Source organism: Ascidiella aspersa, chromosome 4 (assembly GCF_963924565.1).
Source record: "Ascidiella aspersa chromosome 4, kaAscAspe10.2, whole genome shotgun sequence".
Classification (NCBI taxonomy): domain Eukaryota; kingdom Metazoa; phylum Chordata; class Ascidiacea; order Phlebobranchia; family Ascidiidae; genus Ascidiella; species Ascidiella aspersa.
In genome coordinates this window covers 10423548-10443398 of record NC_139450.1, presented here as the reverse complement: position 1 = coordinate 10443398, position 19851 = coordinate 10423548, and the positions used below count along the sequence as shown (strand labels likewise).

The following is a 19851-nucleotide window of genomic DNA, read 5'->3' as shown; positions in this document are numbered from 1 at the left end:
AATTTGTGTTGTAGACAGTTGAGACATTCAAGACAATCTAAAGAGAGAGATGATCACACAAGGTGACTGCTAATATAATTAGCACTTATATATTATTAATCAATGCATGACCAAGTTATACTTAAAAGTTGTTTATTCAAATATCCGTTTATCTTTACAAACGACATACACATAGTACCAACAAAAAACTCACATATTGAGGGCTTTATTACTTTTTATACCACTAGTAATTAGGGTTAAAATTTTGAGAAAAAACAAGCAGAAAAGCACATGTTTTAATAAAGTTGCCTATTACATTATATTTAACTGACACATGATTGTCAAACTTTACTTAGTGGAATACAACACAATATTCTTGCATGTTATATGTATAATCTTAGCAATGGTATACATGTTTTTATTTTCCTATTTCTGTTACCTTCACATGATATCCTTATATTAAGCCAATCTGATCTCTCTAGGTCCCTAAGATCAATAGGCCTTGATGAAGAATTAAGTTCTGAAGAAGATGCAATTGCTACTATTTCAGCATCATCATCAAGAAGTTGGTGTCTTTATAATTGTGTGGTTTGTACTGCTTTTTGTTTAACTCTCTCATATCATCTTTGTCAGGTCGAGTCTCAAAATTATCACCACGCCGGAGCAGTCGTAATCGCAAGACGGTGTTTGAAAAGTTGAGCATGAGTGGTATTGAAGGGGAACTAGAGCACAAAATTTTTGAGTAGGCAACCCTTCATCGATATTTTCTACTAATGTAGATAGTTGTAAATTTAATCTCCACTGCTATCAAAGAAACATTTATGATCTAGCAATGTCTTACTTTTGTGTATCGTAGACAGTAGTATTTTTCAGTACCAATACTAATGTAGTGTAATAATTAATAATTTGACAATATAACACAACCATCTATATTAATTATACTGAATTTAGTGAAACTCGTTATTGCTTATAAGTACACTGCAGCAGTTATCACACATTTCCGTACTTGAGTAGACGCATCAACTAACATGCAACAAAAATAACTAGCACATACATATCAAAAAATCAAACCAAAATTATGACTTTATTTGTAAATTTAATGTAAGTTAAAAAGTAAATTTGAAATGGACGTTACAACTCTCAGCTAATAGAGCCTATTTGTTATATTAAAACTTTTTTGACAATCGAATCTTGTTTAGGTCCAGTTACAATGAGGAAAGCCACAAATCCAAAGGAAAAATAAATCCTGAATTACGGGATTTATTGGTTGGTCAAGGAAAAGATCCTGATGATTCTGAGGTACTACGTTCACCTTTAGAATGATACATTTTTTTTAATTATACACAACTTTATTTTTGAATATTGTGTTGCTTTGCTATGTTTTTAAAAAAATATTGATATAATTTAAATAAAATATTCTAATGAGATATCTCACTGGGCAAGAGCTCTGGTGTCAGTATCAGACACTTTGTATCCTTTTCAGTTTAAATATGTGAAGGTGAAACCAGTGCCAACCAACCGGGTTCTCAATCAACTTATTACTTATCTCTCAAAATCAGAATCACAAAATAGCCGCTAAATGTCATAGGTTTTTTCTTTTCAGCTTGGAAACCGACTACTGTTTGCCTTGGGACATTTGTATATTTCTGGACCAATTTAACTTTTTTTGGCTTAAGGTTGTTTTTTTCAACCATTTTTCTCTGTATGTTATTACAGAACCTAGAACAGCCGGATATTTACACCACCATCAAGGCGCGTCATAGAAAGCGCCGACCACGGAGATTCTTCGACGACTTTGAATTGGCAACAAACAAGAAGGTTACCACTACTGAGGAGGAAGATGTTGATGATCCAGATGCAAGTGTTTGTCAGGAAGATGAGGAGCAAGAGGAGGACGAAGAAGAAGAAGATGATGAAAGTAAGAGACAAAATGTTTTTGTAATAAATGTTATTAATTGTTTACTTTGCTCAGCCCTAATTGTTTTTTCCTTGCTATCAAGTGGTTTAGTTCGTTTCATGGGCTAATAAGGATTTGCTCTTGCTTTGTTTTTGTTCACTCTCTGTTTGTATTTTTAGTAATTAGAAGCTAGTATTTGGTTATTTGTGCTAGTTGCTTTCAGTAATAAAGTTAATTTTGTATACTAATTTTATAAAATAAACTCAGTCAAACTAAGGGGCTTTGTATTAGGCTCATGTATTTACGGCAGGAATGACTTGTATTCTTATACAATTAATGCTCATAGACAATTGGGTTATAGGTTACATAGGATTAACTACATACACAATTGGTAGATAATATCATGTCGCTAAGTTTCTATTTTGTCATAATTTCTCTGTTCATATTAAATTCACTTGTTTAATATTTAACTTTTCCATGTCTATTATTGTATTCATGCCATCAACTTGTTAGTGAACAGTTGCAAATCATTGCTTATCAACCAGTTTTTTGTCACAGTCTAATTACATCACAAGTGGCCCACTCTTGCTTAGAATTCATAAGCACAAAAAAAACACTAAACATGAAAATCTTTGACAGAAATATTGCGCAAAAGATCCAACCAAAAATCACATTAAATAAAATAAGTTGTGCGTTAAAACAGCTATTAGCTATTATTTTGGTCAACAAATTATGGCACAAAGTCTCACCTTACCTGAAAAACCTTGTTATTGTCCGGTTGAAATATTTTGTCTTATTATTTCTGTAAATATTAACATTTTTGTTAAATAAATTATTGGCAATTTTGAATCAGATGGAGATGATGATCATGAAGATGAAGAAATGGACCGAAGATATTCACTTCGTACAAATAGAGCGCAACCTCTTAGATTAATATACGGTATGAGCTGTTGATTAGAATTATCTGTAAATTTATTTAATCAGTAGCTTTTCCATAGTAAATGAGAAGTTTTACATTATGTGTGCAAGGTGAAATTTGCAATTTTTTTATTTAGTTTTGAAGTAGAAATTGTGTTAATCAAATGCAACTTTTTTCAACAGCAAGTGTTTTGTATTATTGATTGTGAACAAGTCAAAATTTTCCTCGCAGAAAAAAAGTGTTGCTGCTGTGATATCATAGGATGTATGTCTGTTATTCTTTAACAATGTCAATTTTTTTAGCAAGAAACTAAACCCAGTTTATTTGTCTTATTGCATACTACAATGTAATTATGTCATGTTAGTCACAACAAGACAACTAAGAGCCTTAACGACTTTCAATAACCTTCTTAAAGCTTCTTTTTCATCACAAAAGCATACAACGGCTGTAATACTAAAATTGTGCACAATAACTGTCACCTTTAAAGGACAAATGTCAAACTCGTCCATTTTTATATCTTGTACAATCATACTTGTACTTATAACCTTGTTTGTGAACGGTCATGGCAGAACTTCAACGTGAACCACGTAGACAAGCTCCTGGTTTATTTGATCATCTCCCGAGGTCTCCTGTCCGGCGGAAAGCAATTACCACACGTCGAAACCACCCCGCCAGTCCATTTCAACGGCGTAGCAGTCGAAGGACAAACTCCCAGGTATTTCTATGTTCGTTTAAAATTACGTTTGCTGCCTTTTCTGTCAAAAGTTTGTCTGTGCGTTTGTCAATGTACAAAGAACAGTTGTACATAGTGCAATATGTGGTGGGTTTTTGAGTCGTAATTCTTATTTGTAAATATGAAGGAAAATAATAGTTAGACGCAGTAAGAATGTCAAAACCAACATAAAAATAGGTAACATTTTCGTACGCTTCTATATGGGGCTTGGTAGTCCTACTACGTCTAACTAAAATCTCCGACCATTATGCTCCACTGCTAACTAAATTTACAAATTCAGTATTTTTAGATTAGCCTTTGAAAATTAATGTACGGCCATGTAACTTCCTGATCTGTTACATTTTCATATAAATGCATATTTAAGGGTGCTAGCAGTGGAAGTACATCTTCTTCTGATGACGAGACAAAGTTTGAAAAGCGCAAAAAACGGAGCATGATGAAGGCTAGAAGCAGGTATGTACTTCAAAAAAATGTGTAAAACTCAAATGTATGTTCAGCGCCCTAAAAACAGTGCTTGTGGTTCGCAAAGCCATTTCAGGTGGGTCGCGAAGCATTTCTCAATGTTATAGTTTCCTATTGGATCGGGAAATTATTGCATTACCTTTACGTAACATTTTTGCATTAATATCACAAATACGTAACAATTAGATGTGTTGTGTCACATTAACTATTTCAGTACGTGCACCAGTAATAAAGATGCAGGTTTTATGTAACTATAATTGTTTGGTCATATCTCCTTGTGGGTCGCACAATAAAACTTGCATTAAAAGTGGGTCGCGAACTGAAAAAGGTTGGGAAGCACTGCCTTAGAAGACGTGTAGAATTCTCATTATGTCATATTTAAAAAAAAAATTATTTAAATTCATCTATGTCAATACTAAATAACGCTACCCGAATTGTGTATGAATATGTTTAATTTAGATGCATGCCAATGAACCTTTCACAAAATGACCTGGCAAAACACGGCTTCTCTAAAGAAAGAGGAAAGATCGGATCTTCACTTGCTGATGTTGATCCCATGGCGGTTGACAAATCTGTAAGATATCCATGTGCCACATTTCACTTAGTTCTTGTTTTTTGCCTTAATTTATTTTTATGTTTTCTTAAGGTAATGTTCGCTTCTGTCGGTGGCCACAAAAAGCACATAAGAGCTCTTAAGGAGATGGTTGTTTTTCCACTTCTCTACCCTGAAGTTTTTGAGAAGTTTCACATTTCCCCTCCAAGGTAAGAATCCATACCTTCATAGTAAGTACTCTCTTGACTAACTGTTGTGCTGTTTAATTTTGTATTTTTTGTCACCACAAAGCCGTTGACTTAATGCAGGGGTTGCTTGTTCTACGGCCCACCTGGTACTGGCAAAACATTGATGGCAAGGGCACTTGCTAATGAATGTTCGATCGAAGGCCGAAAAGTGGCTTTCTTTATGCGCAAGGGAGCGGACTGCTTGAGCAAATGGGTGGGAGAATCCGAAAGACAACTGCGCTTGCTTTTTGACCAGGTAATACCAGAAGGTCATGTTTTTAAGACTATAACTACATGTTATCCCTGAATATTCGTTGATATTGCGTTATCAGGCATACCAAATGCGACCTGCCATAATCTTCTTTGACGAGATCGACGGGCTTGCTCCAGTGCGATCGTCACGCCAAGACCAGATCCATTCTTCCATTGTGTCCACCCTCCTTGCTCTCATGGACGGATTGGACAGCAGAGGAGAAATCATTGTTATCGGTAGATGGTTATTAAATTGGCTCTATTCTATTATGTTCATTTTTAACTTTTCTCGTGTGTTTCCAATTTATTGTTGGCTTTCCATATCTGCGAAAACATCTTTCATCTTAGTTTTAATTTTACAGAAAAGTGGTTTAAGATATTTGTTTATATAATAATTATAAATTATAATTACCAAATAAAATCTATTTCTTTTCCTTCAATAACCAGTATTTTAATGAATTTACAAAGGAGCTACAAACCGCATCGATTCAATTGATCCAGCTCTGCGAAGACCAGGAAGATTTGATCGTGAATTTTTGTTTCCACTTCCTGATCAGAAGGTCGGCAAAAATCCCTAAACTTTAAAAAAATGTTTAATCATTATATCATAATCGCAAAACAATAAGTAAATTTTCAAAACCGGTCTAAAAAGAAAAAAAATTGGTATAAGAAAGTCGGTATAATCTCAAAATTTTAGGCACGACGAACTATTTTCAACATCCACACGAGCAAATGGGTTCCGCCACTTTCTTCATGTCTCCTTGATGAACTGGCCGAGAAATCTGTGGGATATTGTGGGGCCGACATTAAGGTAACTATTTACGACTTTTAACACCACTCTGCTGACCGAAAAGACACCCATTTTGTTATTTGCAAAAAAACACAGCCAGTGTAAACTTACTTACTGCACAAAAGTATCGCTTTTAAAGGACTATGTGCATGTTGACATTGCCAAAATTACTGTAACTGTTGCCAGTTTTTTAGTTAAAGTTTCCCACTTTAGATTAATCATATAAAGCGAAGGAATGGTAGTAATGTTTTAAGCCACGGTTGCTGTAACATTATAAAAAAGTTGAATATTTTATGTTTCACCCGATATTATGACTTTTGGCAACGTAATCAATTATCATGTTTCGTTCAGTCCGCTTGCACGGAAGCAGCCATCGTCGCACTTCGTCGCCGTTATCCGCAGATCTATCTCTCGAAAGACAAACTGAAGCTCGACGTGTCTTCCATCGACATCACTGCCGTCGACTTTTACAAGTCCATGAAGGTGCCGAAAAAAAATTGTAATAGGCTGTTTGTAAAATTTGAAAAATAATATCGAACGGTTTTGCAGTTCAGCTAAGTTTTAAATGGTAATAAAACATTTTTATATTTAATTCTCATTTTAGCTATTAGTGTGGCCAAAAGTCGTTGAATTGATTTGTGTATTGAAAAGTCTTTCAAAAAAGTTATTGTGAGTTTATTTTATGCCTAGAGCTTAAGTTGTTTGTTTAGAATATGCCGCCAATGGTATTTGTACTATTTTTTTTTTAAATCGTCAAGCGACTCAGTTTTATACCATAAATTCATAATCTTTTAAATCCACCGTTTCTACAGAGAATAATGAATATGATTCTGCATGCGATTTGCAGAGCATCGTGCCAACAGCCCAGCGGTCGACCAACAATCCCGCCCGTGCCTTGAGTAGATCTTTGCACCCACTTCTCATCAACAGCTTGCTTGCGCTCGTCAGACAGCTCACCTCTATATTCCCCCCGGCAAAAAGTAGGCTTTATGCGTGAATTAGCCGTGCTTGTCGTATTGATTTAGGTGGTAAAGCGTAGCGCTGCTCTTTTTAGAATGAAGCTAATTGAATTTAGCTAAACTGAATGAAACATTGTAATGCGCTTTTTGCCTAAAGACTAGAGGTTTTCAAACAGTGCGTCACGACTCACGACGCCCTGGTTCTTCGTTTTAATCTTTCAAGGGCGTCACTTAATGATTCCGTATCGAAACTCAACTACAGTAATTAAATTCTTGCAGATAACTATCCTTCCCTGGCGTATACATATCTTATTAACACCAAAGTGTACTAGTTGATCATAATTTAACATTTCTCAATTAAAAAAAATTAAAAAAAAAGCCAGAGAAGTTATGTTATTGAATTCCTTGCTCTGATTTTAGTATATGCAATTATGCATCTTATGCGTGTTTTATACACAAATAAACAAATAAAAGTTATTAAAATGTCTATCGCTGGTGGGCGCGTCGCAAGATGAACAATTTTTTACAAGCGCGTCACGAGGAAAATGTTTGACAACCACCGGCGTAAACCCTTGCTATCTTACGGAACGGAACGATTGATAAAAAACACTTTTGTATTTAAGAACGCAGAATGCGACTCCATTTTTTTTGTCCGCTTTTCTTCCAGGGATGTCCAAGCTTTTAAAGCACGAGCGCCGTCCTTTACCCGAAGTTGACTCCGGTCGCGATAACACCGACCACGCTTCGTTACTTGAAGAAGACTCGGACAGTGACGCCGATATGGGGATCCCCCATCCGGTGTCTTCCCCTCGCACAAACGGCCTTAACTTTTCTACCTCCTCGCTAACCAATGTGCCGTCGTTTTTCGCCTCGTACAGGTAACTTATATGCTTTGTTGCTGTTTCGGATTGCCCTTTGTCTATAAAAATGTCTAACGGTATGTGGCTTGTTTTATTTTATCATTCTTACCGCCAAATGTAGGCGCATTGCCCAAGTAACGTCTTAACCCTTTAGTTGTTAACATTGGGTTCTTCACAGAATGATTCTCCAAAGAAAATTTGTATGTTCTATTTTAACCTGAGTTGGTGACTAGCAACTGCCAATCAACATAATGCATTTTTTCGGTGATAGCCTACCTTAATCCGATTTAAAATTTACAAACCTCATGAGTCATGAGTAAAAAAATAAATGTGAAAAAAGAACGTCTGTCGAAACGAAACTGGGCTTACGGGTTTACCATTGAAAAACCTGGCGAGCTATTTTTTTTTATATGCACCCGATTGTGCGTCACCTTAAGTTTTCCTCCCCAGCTATACTTTTATCGTATAACTAAATATAGCTTTTTTTGTCTTTGGGAAGACGGTTAAATTGAAGTGAACTTTAAACAGTGGCTTTGTTCTTAAAGTTTAATGGTGGCTTTGTTTTATTTTTATATCTATTTTTTGTTTTTTCAATTGTAAATTTAAGCTTAATGCAGTAGAGCTGCATTTCCACTCTGTGCATTTAGAACAACCTGGTAAAAAATTATGAGCTGTAGGCAAAAGTTTTTCAAGAAGATAAATTAAATTTATTTTGGTCTTTTTGCTTTATGTGATGATGTCTTGGACAGGGAGATGACCGTCCACCGTCCCCGGCTGCTGGTTTGCGGCGGTCCCGGCGAAGGCCAGACCCAGCACCTCGCCTCGGCGCTGCTTCACGACCTGGAGGGCGTCACCGTTCACTTGCTCGACATTCCATCCATGTACGGGCTACAGGCTCAGTCGCCCGAGGAAGCGTGCTCCCAGGTGATCTACTGTTGCTATTTACATTCGGCCGATTTTCGCGTCGCAAACACACAGGTCGTGTCCTCGGCCATGTTTTGTAAACGTTTTATCGGGTTGTTCATCGGTAATTTTGCGGGCCTCCGAAGTGTGTCGAGCGCTGTGTCACCGCAGTATGCGCCGTTTATGCATAAAGAACGGAAAAGAATGTCAATAACCGAAAAAGTTAAATAGGGTTTTAAGTCACCCCGTTTTAAATTTAACAGCAATTTTCTAAAATGAATTAGTAACTGAGTTTCTATGAAATGTTATTTTTACATTATATGAACCGAAAAATAACTACTCATTACTAGCTGTTAAATATGCTATTGATACCTTTAATTATTTTTGCCGACGTTTGGTCGACCTATACAGGATGACTTCATCAGGTAATGCGCAGTCCCAAAAACGACAGATAAAATAAATAGGTAACTGAAGAGTTTCTATTTAGTATGACAAACACCCATCGAGCCGTGCTGACTTTTACAAATCTTTATTAAACATTTCCGAAGCGAGTTAGACCACCAGCCAATGCTTTTTATTCACGCAGCTTTTCCGCGAAGCCCTCCGTACCTCGCCCAGCATTGTTTACCTGCCGCGAGCTGCCCTCTGGTGGAACACCGCCAGCGAAACGGTCCGCTGCACATTCTACTCCCTGCTCAACAGCCTACCGCCCTCCACCCCTGTGCTGCTCATCGGTTAGCTGGTTTCTATTTCGTTTTCTAGTCCGATAGTTTGGGCCAGTGCTTCTCTACTGGCGGACCGCGGTCCGTTTCCGGATCTTTGGACGGTTGAATGTGATAAAGTACATTGTGGTTTTCGAGGGACTGCAAAAGAGACAGACTTTCATATAAGCTGACTAGCAGAACAATTAACCACCCTGTGCTTTAAAAAACATGTTATACTCGCACTATTTTAAAATATTTAATTGCGGACCTAAAACATATTGTGTACTTTTGGACCTAAAACAAGATGAGTAGTTTGGCGTTCTAGTGCGTTATAAAGCTGCATATATCATTGCTCTTTTAAAAAAATTTACTAGGTTTGTGAATCACAAGTTTTCTCATGTCCATCCACGATAATTTTAAAATAGACAAAGTGAAATATGCTTGATAGTATCTTGTAACAATTTTAAAAACTTTGGAACACATAAACTTTTTTTCTCATTAATTTCAATAAAAATTCATAAGTTATAAGATTCAATAAAATCTACATTTCGCTGTTTAAAACCGTATCAGCAATACCTCATTCCATTATCAAGATAAAGGCAAAAGTGTAAAAATGCAAGCGTTTTACCTTGACTTGAACTTTTATTACGGCTTTGGTATTTTTATTAAAATCCGTAAGACTTAAAAAATAAAACAACATATTTCGTATGTTAGCTTTTTCAGTCAGCAAACTGTCTGGCCGTTCTAAAAGTTCAAATTTTGTTGGCCCTTTTGTTTTTTGCTAAAAGCACTTTTCCCCCTGACAACTCCGATTTCCCTTGTGTTGTGTACCCACTTTTGTTTAAACCATTTTATGATAAAAGTCTGATTGCTGACTTAGTTAGGTTGCTTTGATCGATATCTTGTTTACTTCCAAAGATATTACAGAAATACAACAGTATTCATCTTATGTTAGGCTTGGTCATTCTGAAAGTTTAAATTTTGTTGAACTTTTTTGTTTTTTTGCTTTTCATAAATATTAATATTTAAATAATTTTTTTTTGATAAAACTTTGATTGCTGCCTAAGTTAGATTGCCTCGAGTAATATGTAAAAATTTCTGATCGCTATCCTGTTTACTTTCAAGAGATATTACAGAATACAACAATGTTCATCTTATGTTAGGCTTAAGTCAGATAACAGCCTGGTCGTCCTGAAGTTTAAATTTTGTTGACTGTTTTGTTTTGTTGCTAAAAGCACATTTCTCCCTGGTCCGGTTCCCCTTGTGTAGCCACTGGTTTAACCTACTTGGGATTTTCACAGCAACTGTCGACCAGCGGTTCGATCAAGTTCCGTCTTCCTTTTCCGCCTTCTTCGACAGCAGGACTGAGTTGTACGAGACGAGGCGACCGAGCGCGGATGAAAGGAACGCCTTCTTCGCCCCTGTTTTCTTGGAATACGCGATCAGGCCGCCGGCCATCAAAAGACAACCAGGTTGATTGCTGACAAATAATTCTAATTTTATGTTGAGCATTTTGGGATATAGCTGAAAAACAGCCGTCTGAAGAATAAAAACTGTAAAAATGCAACTTGCTAAAATTGCCAAAATGAATTTTGAAAATAGCACTTAATCATTTTTATCATAACAATTACATATAGCTTACTAGCAGTGATTTTTCTATGTTTTTTGCACTTTCCGTAATTGATTTGATAGACTAGATGTGAAAGTTACAACCTCTTTGTATTTCTGTTTTGCTTTGATTTACATTTAACAAAATATGACCAGATAGATTGCTAAAAAAAATATACGACCAGATAGAAATACGACCAGATAGACGAATCATTCTAATTTGATATGAAGCAATTTGGGGTTTAGCTGAAAAAAAGCCGTCGTCTAAGTAAAAAAGGGCAAAAAATGCAACTTGCTAAAATTGTCAAAATAAATTGAATAAAATAGCACTTATCATTTTTTCATAAAACATTAAATAAAGCTTACTAGCAATGATCTTTACACTTGCCTTGATTGACTTAATAGATTAGATGTGAATGCTACAACCTCTTGGTATTTCTGTTTTGCCTTAAATAACTTTTTCGTAAAAAATCAAGCTACCTGTAACGAGGAATTTCACCAAACTAACTTGTGGCGTTAGCAGCAAGCAACATAGCGACACACGAAAATCACTCACACCCATCAGTGCTATAAGCCAGTCATTTTTAAATACCAATGAAAAGTAATGAGTTCGATCCGAAACTCAAAGTCGTAATCAGTGTACATAAATTTATTACTAGCACAAATGCTTACACAAGTGGATTCATATCTTATTCACATAGAATCAAATGCTATGATCATCACAAAATAAATATATAACGAGACTTAAACCGCACCAAAAATAGGTTTTACCAACAACAAAGTCGCGTCTGAAATGAGCAACAAAGGAGGCACGTTTCTGTTCGGGGCAAAGCGCGCCACTATAGAAGCAGTGTTTAATAAAATAAAAAAGTCATTTTCATAAAATAGCAAGTCAGGTATAAGTCTTTGCCATAGCACGTCTAATTACCTTCATTCGTTTATTCGCAGTGGCAGAGCTGGAAGCCCTGGAGAAGGCTCCTCCGCCTGCTCCCACCAAACTCACTAAAGAGGAACTGAAGCGCATCGAAGAGCAGGAGGAATCCACCATGAGAAGCTTGCGCCTCTTTCTCCGAGACGTGCTTACGCGTTTGGCGCAAGATCGACGCTTCAAGGTATTTATCCAACAGCGTTTAGTTGCAGTTAGGGCCAATGGATCATTTTTTAACGGCCTGCTTAACCGAATATTTGTAAATTGATCGTTGCTTGAGAGTTAGAAGAAAAGACAACAACATTAATTTAGAACAGTAGTTTATGCGATGTAAGTGACGCGCCTCTACTGGACTATTTAAACACAGTCAAAACACGGACGTCAAAAGTCACACGACGAAGTAGGTGCTAAACCGTGTTTATTCATTTTTACATTTGGGTCAAATCCGGGATTTGCAAATATACTTTAATCAGTTACGCGTTCGACGTTCGACAGTTTAAGGTAACAAGGATAATTAGTAATTGTACGGGATGCGCTAGTAATTCATTTCAAAAGCACTGTCCCGCAAATCGCCAAGTCAATGACAAAGCAACCGACTCCTATTTTACTTTGCCATAACATGTTTGAAAAAATAAGATTGAATAAGAAGAATAACTGTTCGAAAAGGACGCTTCTAGCAAAGATAAAAATTCATATACAACCTTGTTTATACAGGTAACATGACGCTTTTCTAACTGCTTGTTAAAACGGGTCTATTTACATTTTATACCTACATGTGTGAATTCCCACACAATTATATACAAATAGGCCTATTGTCAATATTCGAGGTTTTTCTTGCATTTTTTCCTTTGTGTGTTTTCCATAAATTGTACGAGCGTTCGGTGTCATTCACCTTGACAAGGGCGACTTGCATAGAATGCCGAAACGTTAGTAAAGACTAACAATTGCCAGAAGAACTGTTGTTTTTATTAATATTACTATGCCTGGTAGCAACACTATATATTCAAGGCAAAACTCAAGTAAATTTAACGCATTCAGGGATAAAATACAAGATACTAAGGCGGCGCCTTTCGAAATCGTAACGCAAAGCGGCCATATTTTCATTGCAGGCTTTCTTAAAACCTGTCGACCCTGACGAGGTGCCAGACTATGCCGACGTGATCTCCAATCCGATGGACCTCTCGACCATGGTGACCAAAATCGACCAGCACAAGTACCATAACGTTAAGGAATTCCAGCAGGACATAGACCTCATCTGCAGCAACGCACTCGAGTACAACCCGGACCATTGCGCCGAAGGTAGGACATTTATCACTGTGCTCTGTCATCGGCAGAGTTGAACACTAAAAGGTGTAAAGCAGGGGCGGGCAATTATATTTGTCAGGGGCCAAATGAGAAAGAAAATCGTATTGGAAGGTCGGGTCAAAATGGGTTTCTGAAATACACATAAATCAAGCATGATTTTTTAAAAAAGAAAGCGTTAAACGTCTTTTTTACAAGCTTGTGAAAATGGGAATAGGTGAGGGTGCCTAACAAATCTAATTTGTTGATTAAAAGCCAGAAAACTAAAAGGCTTATATTTGATTAGAAAATTGTTCTGTGAAATCAGCCGCAGCCCAAAATTAAATTGCTTGGTAGGCTGGCTGTTGTTTGACCATCAGGCCCGTCCTGAACACATAATATAGAAACTAGAACTAGTGCTGCCAGCTTTATTGATAGTAGGCTGTGACGTCCGGTGCCTTCTAAACATTTTTTACCCCAAAGTGGCAGTTTAAAGGTTTCAAAATGCAACCACTTTATTTGCTATAAAGCCTCTGTTTAAAAAACATCACGAAATGTCATATTTTTTTGTAATGAATTCTACCTCCTAGTCATGGCTTAAAAAACACAGCTTCCTTCGCGTATTCCAGACAAGGCGATCCGGCACCGGGCCTGTCTCCTCAAGGACATGTCGCACGCAATCATCGAGGAAGACCTCGATCCGAACTTCGAGAAGGTCTGCAACGAAGTGACGGAGGCGCGCAAACGGCGCAAGGCCGACCCGGCCAAGTACGCCCCAAGCTTTTACCGGGTTCTGCCCGCGCCCAAGAAGACCGGCATTGCCCAGGAAGACCCTGGTAGCGCAGGTAGCTTGTGTGTGTATTCGTATGTGTGTATGTCATTGCCAGTAGCAGACTTAATAATTCTAGTTTTTCGTTTCAATGAATTACAGCAAAATCAGGTTAATTCTTATTCTAATCTAGTTTGTCACTTGCTGGTGTGCTCTAACTCTAGTTATAATATAATTCAGATTTTACCGAAAATGCTACTTTGTCCACGAAATTAATACCCTTTGGTCAGAACGACTGCTAGGTGATTTTTACAACCTAAAAAGCATATACCATGCTAAAACATGTAAAAAATAGCACACAAAAAATTACCATTCACATTCTTCTTATAAGAATAAATTGCGATTAAATTAAATTGATTGTACATAATTAAAATTGTAATTCTAGTTCAAATTCTAGTCATAATTTCTGTTTTGAAGTATTTGGTAGTTCTAATTCTAATCTAATTTCACAAAACAGAAATTATTAATTTGAGAAAACTAAAATTATCTCATTCTAATTCTAATCTATTTTAAAAAGCTAAAATAAATCTAGTTGTCCAAGTCTGGTCAGTAGCATGTCTTGCTGAGAATTGTTTAGAATATGGACCAAAACTTCTTTTTTTTCAAGAAAACACAAATTTTACCACTTTAGGCTGGAAGCGTTGCAATAATCAGATTTGTTTAAAAATATTTGATTTTATTGCTTTTCAATGGACTTTACTCAAAAGTATTTGAAATTTACGAAACAACGTCAAAATGTTAAAGAAAAGGGTTATAAATTTGCCAAAACAAGTTCGCTGTACACTCGTAACACCTGGCACTGTAGCGCTTCATCAGGGTATCAAACACCAAGTTTTGCAATTGAATACCGTGAACACCCTGAGGTTACAAATGTTGTCAACCTCAATTTACAGGCAAATCTAACTCAAATCGGCGTCCGCACGGTGAATTTAGCGCGCGGCGTTCGTCAAGAAAGCGCAAGAAGTGCTCGAGATGGGCGCTTGGATTTGTCAGAACCAAAAAGAGAAAGATTCAGGTAAAAATTTAAATAGAGACACTTTCCAGTTTTGCGCCATTGGTGCTATTTGGCATGCACGTACCAACACCGTACTGCTTGGCATGGCTTTTTAACAGAAATTAATAAGGGTGGAAGAAACATAAATAAGTAAAAAGCTATACATATATCTAATACGACACAGTAAAAACGTATTATTTACATAAAATCTATTTATCAAATTCATATTTAGAACATTCCCACAATTACCTCGTCTTTATTTAATTTAATGTCGCGGTAATAAATAAAGATGCAGTTACTACACCCATCGTAGAATGGAGGGAAACATTGCGAGTATCCCTTTCGCATCTAAGCCATAAGTTGATGCGTGAAATTTTCGGTCCATATCCGTTTTTACTTGCAGAAACAAGTACAGTTAGGACGTTATGAATCATGCAACGTATATACTGAACCACATGCCACAGTAAAATGAATGGTATTTTAAAGTAACCCTGGTAAACAACACTATTTACAACAGCCCATCGACACTTCCAAACCACCCATGAAAACTAACCCCCAAAAATACATATACTATACAGCCCCTGTCAAATATACCACAACCACAAACCCTCTTAGTTCAGTTTGCTTTATATTTATCAACACAAATATTTTAACTCAGCTTGACACAACGGAGGACAAGGAGGAACCGGAGAACGACAAGGATCAGGAAGAAAACAAAGACAATCACCAAGAGGAGGAGGAAGCCGAGTCGCTTAGCAATGGCCTGACGACATCGGAGGACTCAAAGCAAGATGCGATCTCGGAGGATGCAGACGTCACAAACGACGACCACAACGTCACAAACGACGGAGCGACGCCCGAAGCGACGACGCCGGATCCCGAACGCGACGTACTCTTCGACGAGATGAGCGAAGCAGAAACGGGTGATGCGGAGTTCAGCTCGCTGGAGGAGAGCACGGTTCCTCCACCAGAGGGCAGCACCGCTGCGGACGAGGTCGGTGATTGTTTGTCCGTCGATCAACCGATCAAGGATCTCTCCGAAGAGGACAGCATGGATGCTCCTACAGTGAGCGAGATTAAAGAGGAGAAGATGTCGGATGGAAAAGAAGATTTGGCTCCTGGGGGTGAAAATGTGGATGACGCAGTTAAAGAGAATGCTCTTGGCGATCAGGAGCTTGAGACGAGTCGTCCGGAAATAACCAAAACCGAGCCGACGTCGAACGGCGCGGACGCAATGGAGACCAACTGGGAAACGTGCAATGGGCATGCGGGTTGGTTTAGAAATGCAGCTTTCCAAGTTTTTTTTATGTTTTGCCTATTTTTAACTCAAAATTATAAACACGAGCTGCATATATTTGACAAAAAGTTATTTTTTATCATTAGTACGTTTCTTCGGGTATTTTTGCCCACTTTCGTATGGTAAATAAGTCCATGAACGTGAACAGTTGTTCTTAGATAAATTGAGGAAAATTGGAGGGATTTTCAAAACTGTGACTGAAAACCCTATTAAATTAAATCATGGAAAACTATTGGGAAAATTGCTTAGAAAAGCTTAACATCGTCGTTAAAACTAAATAGTGTCAATTCCTAAACGTTCACACGAAGTGGCAATATTGGCAAACGCTCTAGGTAAGGCCAGCTTAACGTTGCTACCAAAAAAGTTGATATTCTAGGCTTTCAGTTTAATCCTACGCAGATCAAATGGTTGCGTCGTCTTTAATCGAAATGTCAATGTCTATTAATCGTATTTCAGACGAACATCATAACAACAAAGCAGAAAAAGATGATGGCGTCACTTCACGACCGATGACGTTGCGCTCTCGGACAAGAACCTCTAGTGTCGTCACCCCGCCACCCCCCCTCGTGGTGGACAACCAGAAGTTAAAAGAACTGCTCACACACACAGTGGCGGTAAATAATGAAAATTTCTCACTCGATACATTATGGGTAGTTTATGTCCAGTTTTAAAACTTAATAGTGTTGTTTAGCATGAAAGACTTTTGAAGTGGCTGATGCCAAAACATTGTAAAAAAATGCTTAAATTGGCAATTTGGCCGTGGCATATAATATTTTGCAAAGAAAACATCAATAAATAACACTTTGTCATGAGACTCGTATTGCCAAATATTGGTCGGCCCTTGTCCTAGATCACTAAAAAATCCTCAGTTTAACACATTTAGCCAGTGGTTCTCAACCGGGGTGCCGCGGCACTTTTTGTAGCCATTTCAAAACTTCATGGGTGCCGCGACATATTTGGGAATCTTTTAGGAATATAAATTTTTTTTAGTCTTACAATTTTTTGTGTAAGATTAGACTGGAATAAATCCAAGTATAACTTCCTACGTTATGTAGAGTTGGTGTGTGTTGTTCCAGTTCCGTTTATTGTATCATTCTAGTAACTTACTTACGAAAAAATCTTGAAGTCGTGCGGCCGCAATCTATTTATTATTTCTGAGGGGTAAAAAATAGCCATAAAAGGCCGAGAGATACTGCATTAAGCAAACGAACAACGCCGTTTTTCCTCCAGGTTACATCTTCCTGTTGCGTAGCTGAACTTGAGAAGTTGCATTCCATTCTGACAAGATGCGTTTATCTGCACAGGCGCGACTACGACAAGACTCAACTTACTAAAGTAAGTTTTGGGCCATCGGCACCTTTAAAGACGCCTTTGTAATTTTTACTAGAGTTAATGATGTCAAATGTATATTCTTCAGTAAGGAAAGTAATTAATTCGTCTTCACTGTATAGCGGTTTTGAATAACAGCAGGGGTTCTTAAATAGTCTGCTACGTCATAAGTTTGCTACGAGATATTTTTATCATTGGTTGTTTGTGTTACGAATAGGCATACAGACAAGCATGTTGGACTCCAATGCACACTATATACATTGTAATTTAGATAAGCGATATAATTGTCAGTATAGTATTTTCTATTGCCTTGGCGTGTCGTTATAAATTTTGCACAACCCATTTTAGAACTTGTTGTGAATATTTTTTTTTTTTTTGGGACGGTCACGACAGCTGGCGGAATACAGCAGTATAATGCAAGAACTATTTGTCGTAAGATTTTCGAATTAATCTGTCGGTTTGTTTTATATAGGATCTTGGAGAAAGTGTTAGCGCGTTCTTAAAGGGCGTGCACAGAAGCGATTCTGGAGTTGTTATGTGATTTCCAACTTTGTCGACAATGCGAGCAAATTACTGCTACCAAAAGCAAGCAAAATTCGTCAACGTGCCGTCGTAATAGATTCTATCAGTTTACCTTATGCGTTTGTTTTTTTGCAATTGTTTTTTTTGTCTTAAGGTGTAATATATTCAGGTCACATTGTCGGAGATTGAAAATCGTTTCTATGACAAGTGATCAGTTGCAACGTCACCCAAAGATTGTACTAGGTTGTTAAACGCTCTGTTTCTACTTGCTGTCTCGAAAAGACCCTTTAAGTCGGTGCTTCCCAACCTTTTTTAGTTTGCGACCCACTTTTAAAGCAAGTTTTATTGTGCGACCCACAAAGAGATATGGCCAAACAAATGTATTTACATAAAACCTGCATCTTTACTACTGGCGTACATACTGAAATAGTTAATGCGACACAAAACATCTAATTGTTACGTTATCGTGATATTGTTGCATAAATGTTACCTAATGGTAATGCAGTAATTCCATGATCTAATAAAACAAGTGTAAAATTTAGAAATGCTTCGCGGCTCGCGACCCACTGGTTGGGAGGCACGGCTTTGAGTCGTGTGCTTTATAACAAGCATTTAACTAATTTAAAAAAAAAGGAAAACATAATTTAGTGTATGATTCATTTATTTTTTCATTTCATCTACTCGTCACAGTACCGAAGCAAATGTTAGCAAAATTTACAAATACTTATTTAATCTACGAAAAAATCTCGAGGTACACAACATCGTTACTACTTTTGTAAGACACAACAGACGTCAACAAACGAAATAGTCAATTTGTTGTATTGTTTTACCAAAGCGGAGTATTGAGTTGTTCTAACTTGTAGACAATTGCGTATGCGCGAAAAAAAGGCAAAAAAGAGGGCCTCCATAATACAGCCTAACTTGATGTAGCGTTTTCTCAGCGCAGTTGTACTATAAGCGCAAACTCGTGGTTTTTTCCAACTTAGTGTGTAAATGCACCTTTACACTGGTAAATCACCTGATTAGTCTAATCTTAGTTGCATGTCATTTTAACCAGGGCTGCGGAGTCGGTTAAAAATACCCCGAGTCCGACTCTGACCAAATGTGCGATTTCGTCGAATTCCAAGTACGGCTGCGATCCCACAGCCTTTATTCCACCCTTTTACGTAATTAAATCAAGGTGAATTTTCAGCAATCTTCTCTTAAGGAAGTCTTATAATTTATCCACTCACAATACATGGTTGGAAAATATCCATCAAATGCTATTCCGCCTTTACAATTACAGTTGGCGGTAATATCAGTTTTAACAGTTGGTACTGCGCATGCGACTGGTAGTTTTTCGTGGTCTTACTCGAGTCCGACTCCAGCAAAACAAACCGACTCCGTCGAGTCCCGAATCCGACACCGCTGCCCTGATTTCAACACTCTTGTTATTTTGACCAGCACGGCTGCCGCAAATATCAAATTTTCCCTTACTTGAACGTCGCGCTGCCAAAAGACAAACAATCTTTGTGCTTTGCAATCTGCCAGTACCTCCAATTGTTCCACCTAACTTCGTGCCTGTGTGAGTTTAAGCCTCCTGTATAGTAGTGGTCAACATAGTTTGTGAGTATGCTGCAAGTTTTTCCAGGCGCGTTTTCCCGTTTGTTTTTTGACTTTGTTGATTCCTCTCGCTTTGTTGGTGTGCTGTGTATACTTTTTTTTCGTTCGGGAGATGTTTTTTTTAAGCTGTGCGCGGCCATCGACTAATTAAATACAAATGTCCCAAGAGTATCTTATTTCAATGTCATTTCAGGTTTTTGCCTCAATCGCACGTATTTACCTA

The 19851-nt window shown here is 37.5% G+C and overlaps 1 protein-coding gene across 1 annotated transcript; it reads left to right on the top strand.

Annotated features, from left to right (window-relative positions):
* The first annotated feature begins 494 nt into the window (after positions 1-494).
* Positions 495-19752, top strand: LOC146147139 (ATPase family AAA domain-containing protein 2-like). The gene is made up of 27 exons (XM_083387928.1): positions 495-544; positions 613-721; positions 1179-1278; positions 1696-1897; positions 2730-2816; positions 3365-3510; positions 3893-3981; positions 4450-4564; positions 4637-4752; positions 4852-5026; positions 5103-5259; positions 5491-5582; positions 5720-5833; positions 6164-6295; positions 6660-6792; positions 7439-7649; positions 8381-8555; positions 9121-9268; positions 10540-10710; positions 11795-11958; positions 12884-13073; positions 13685-13900; positions 14778-14899; positions 15537-16149; positions 16632-16789; positions 17406-17510; positions 17977-19752. The coding sequence occupies exons 2-27, from the start codon at positions 681-683 to the stop codon at positions 18043-18045; spliced, it is 4041 nt and encodes a 1346-aa protein (XP_083244054.1). The 5' UTR covers positions 495-544; positions 613-680; the 3' UTR covers positions 18046-19752.
* Positions 19753-19851: the final 99 nt, after the last annotated feature.

Coding starts and splice junctions, on each gene's coding strand:
- LOC146147139 (XM_083387928.1), top strand. CDS start 681: ATGAGTGGTATTGAAGGGGAACTAGAGCACAAAATTTTTGA. Junction 7,650..8,380: donor TCGTTTTTCGCCTCGTACAG/GTAACTTATATG, acceptor TGTCTTGGACAG/GGAGATGACCGTCCACCGTC. Junction 13,074..13,684: donor CCCGGACCATTGCGCCGAAG/GTAGGACATTTA, acceptor CGCGTATTCCAG/ACAAGGCGATCCGGCACCGG.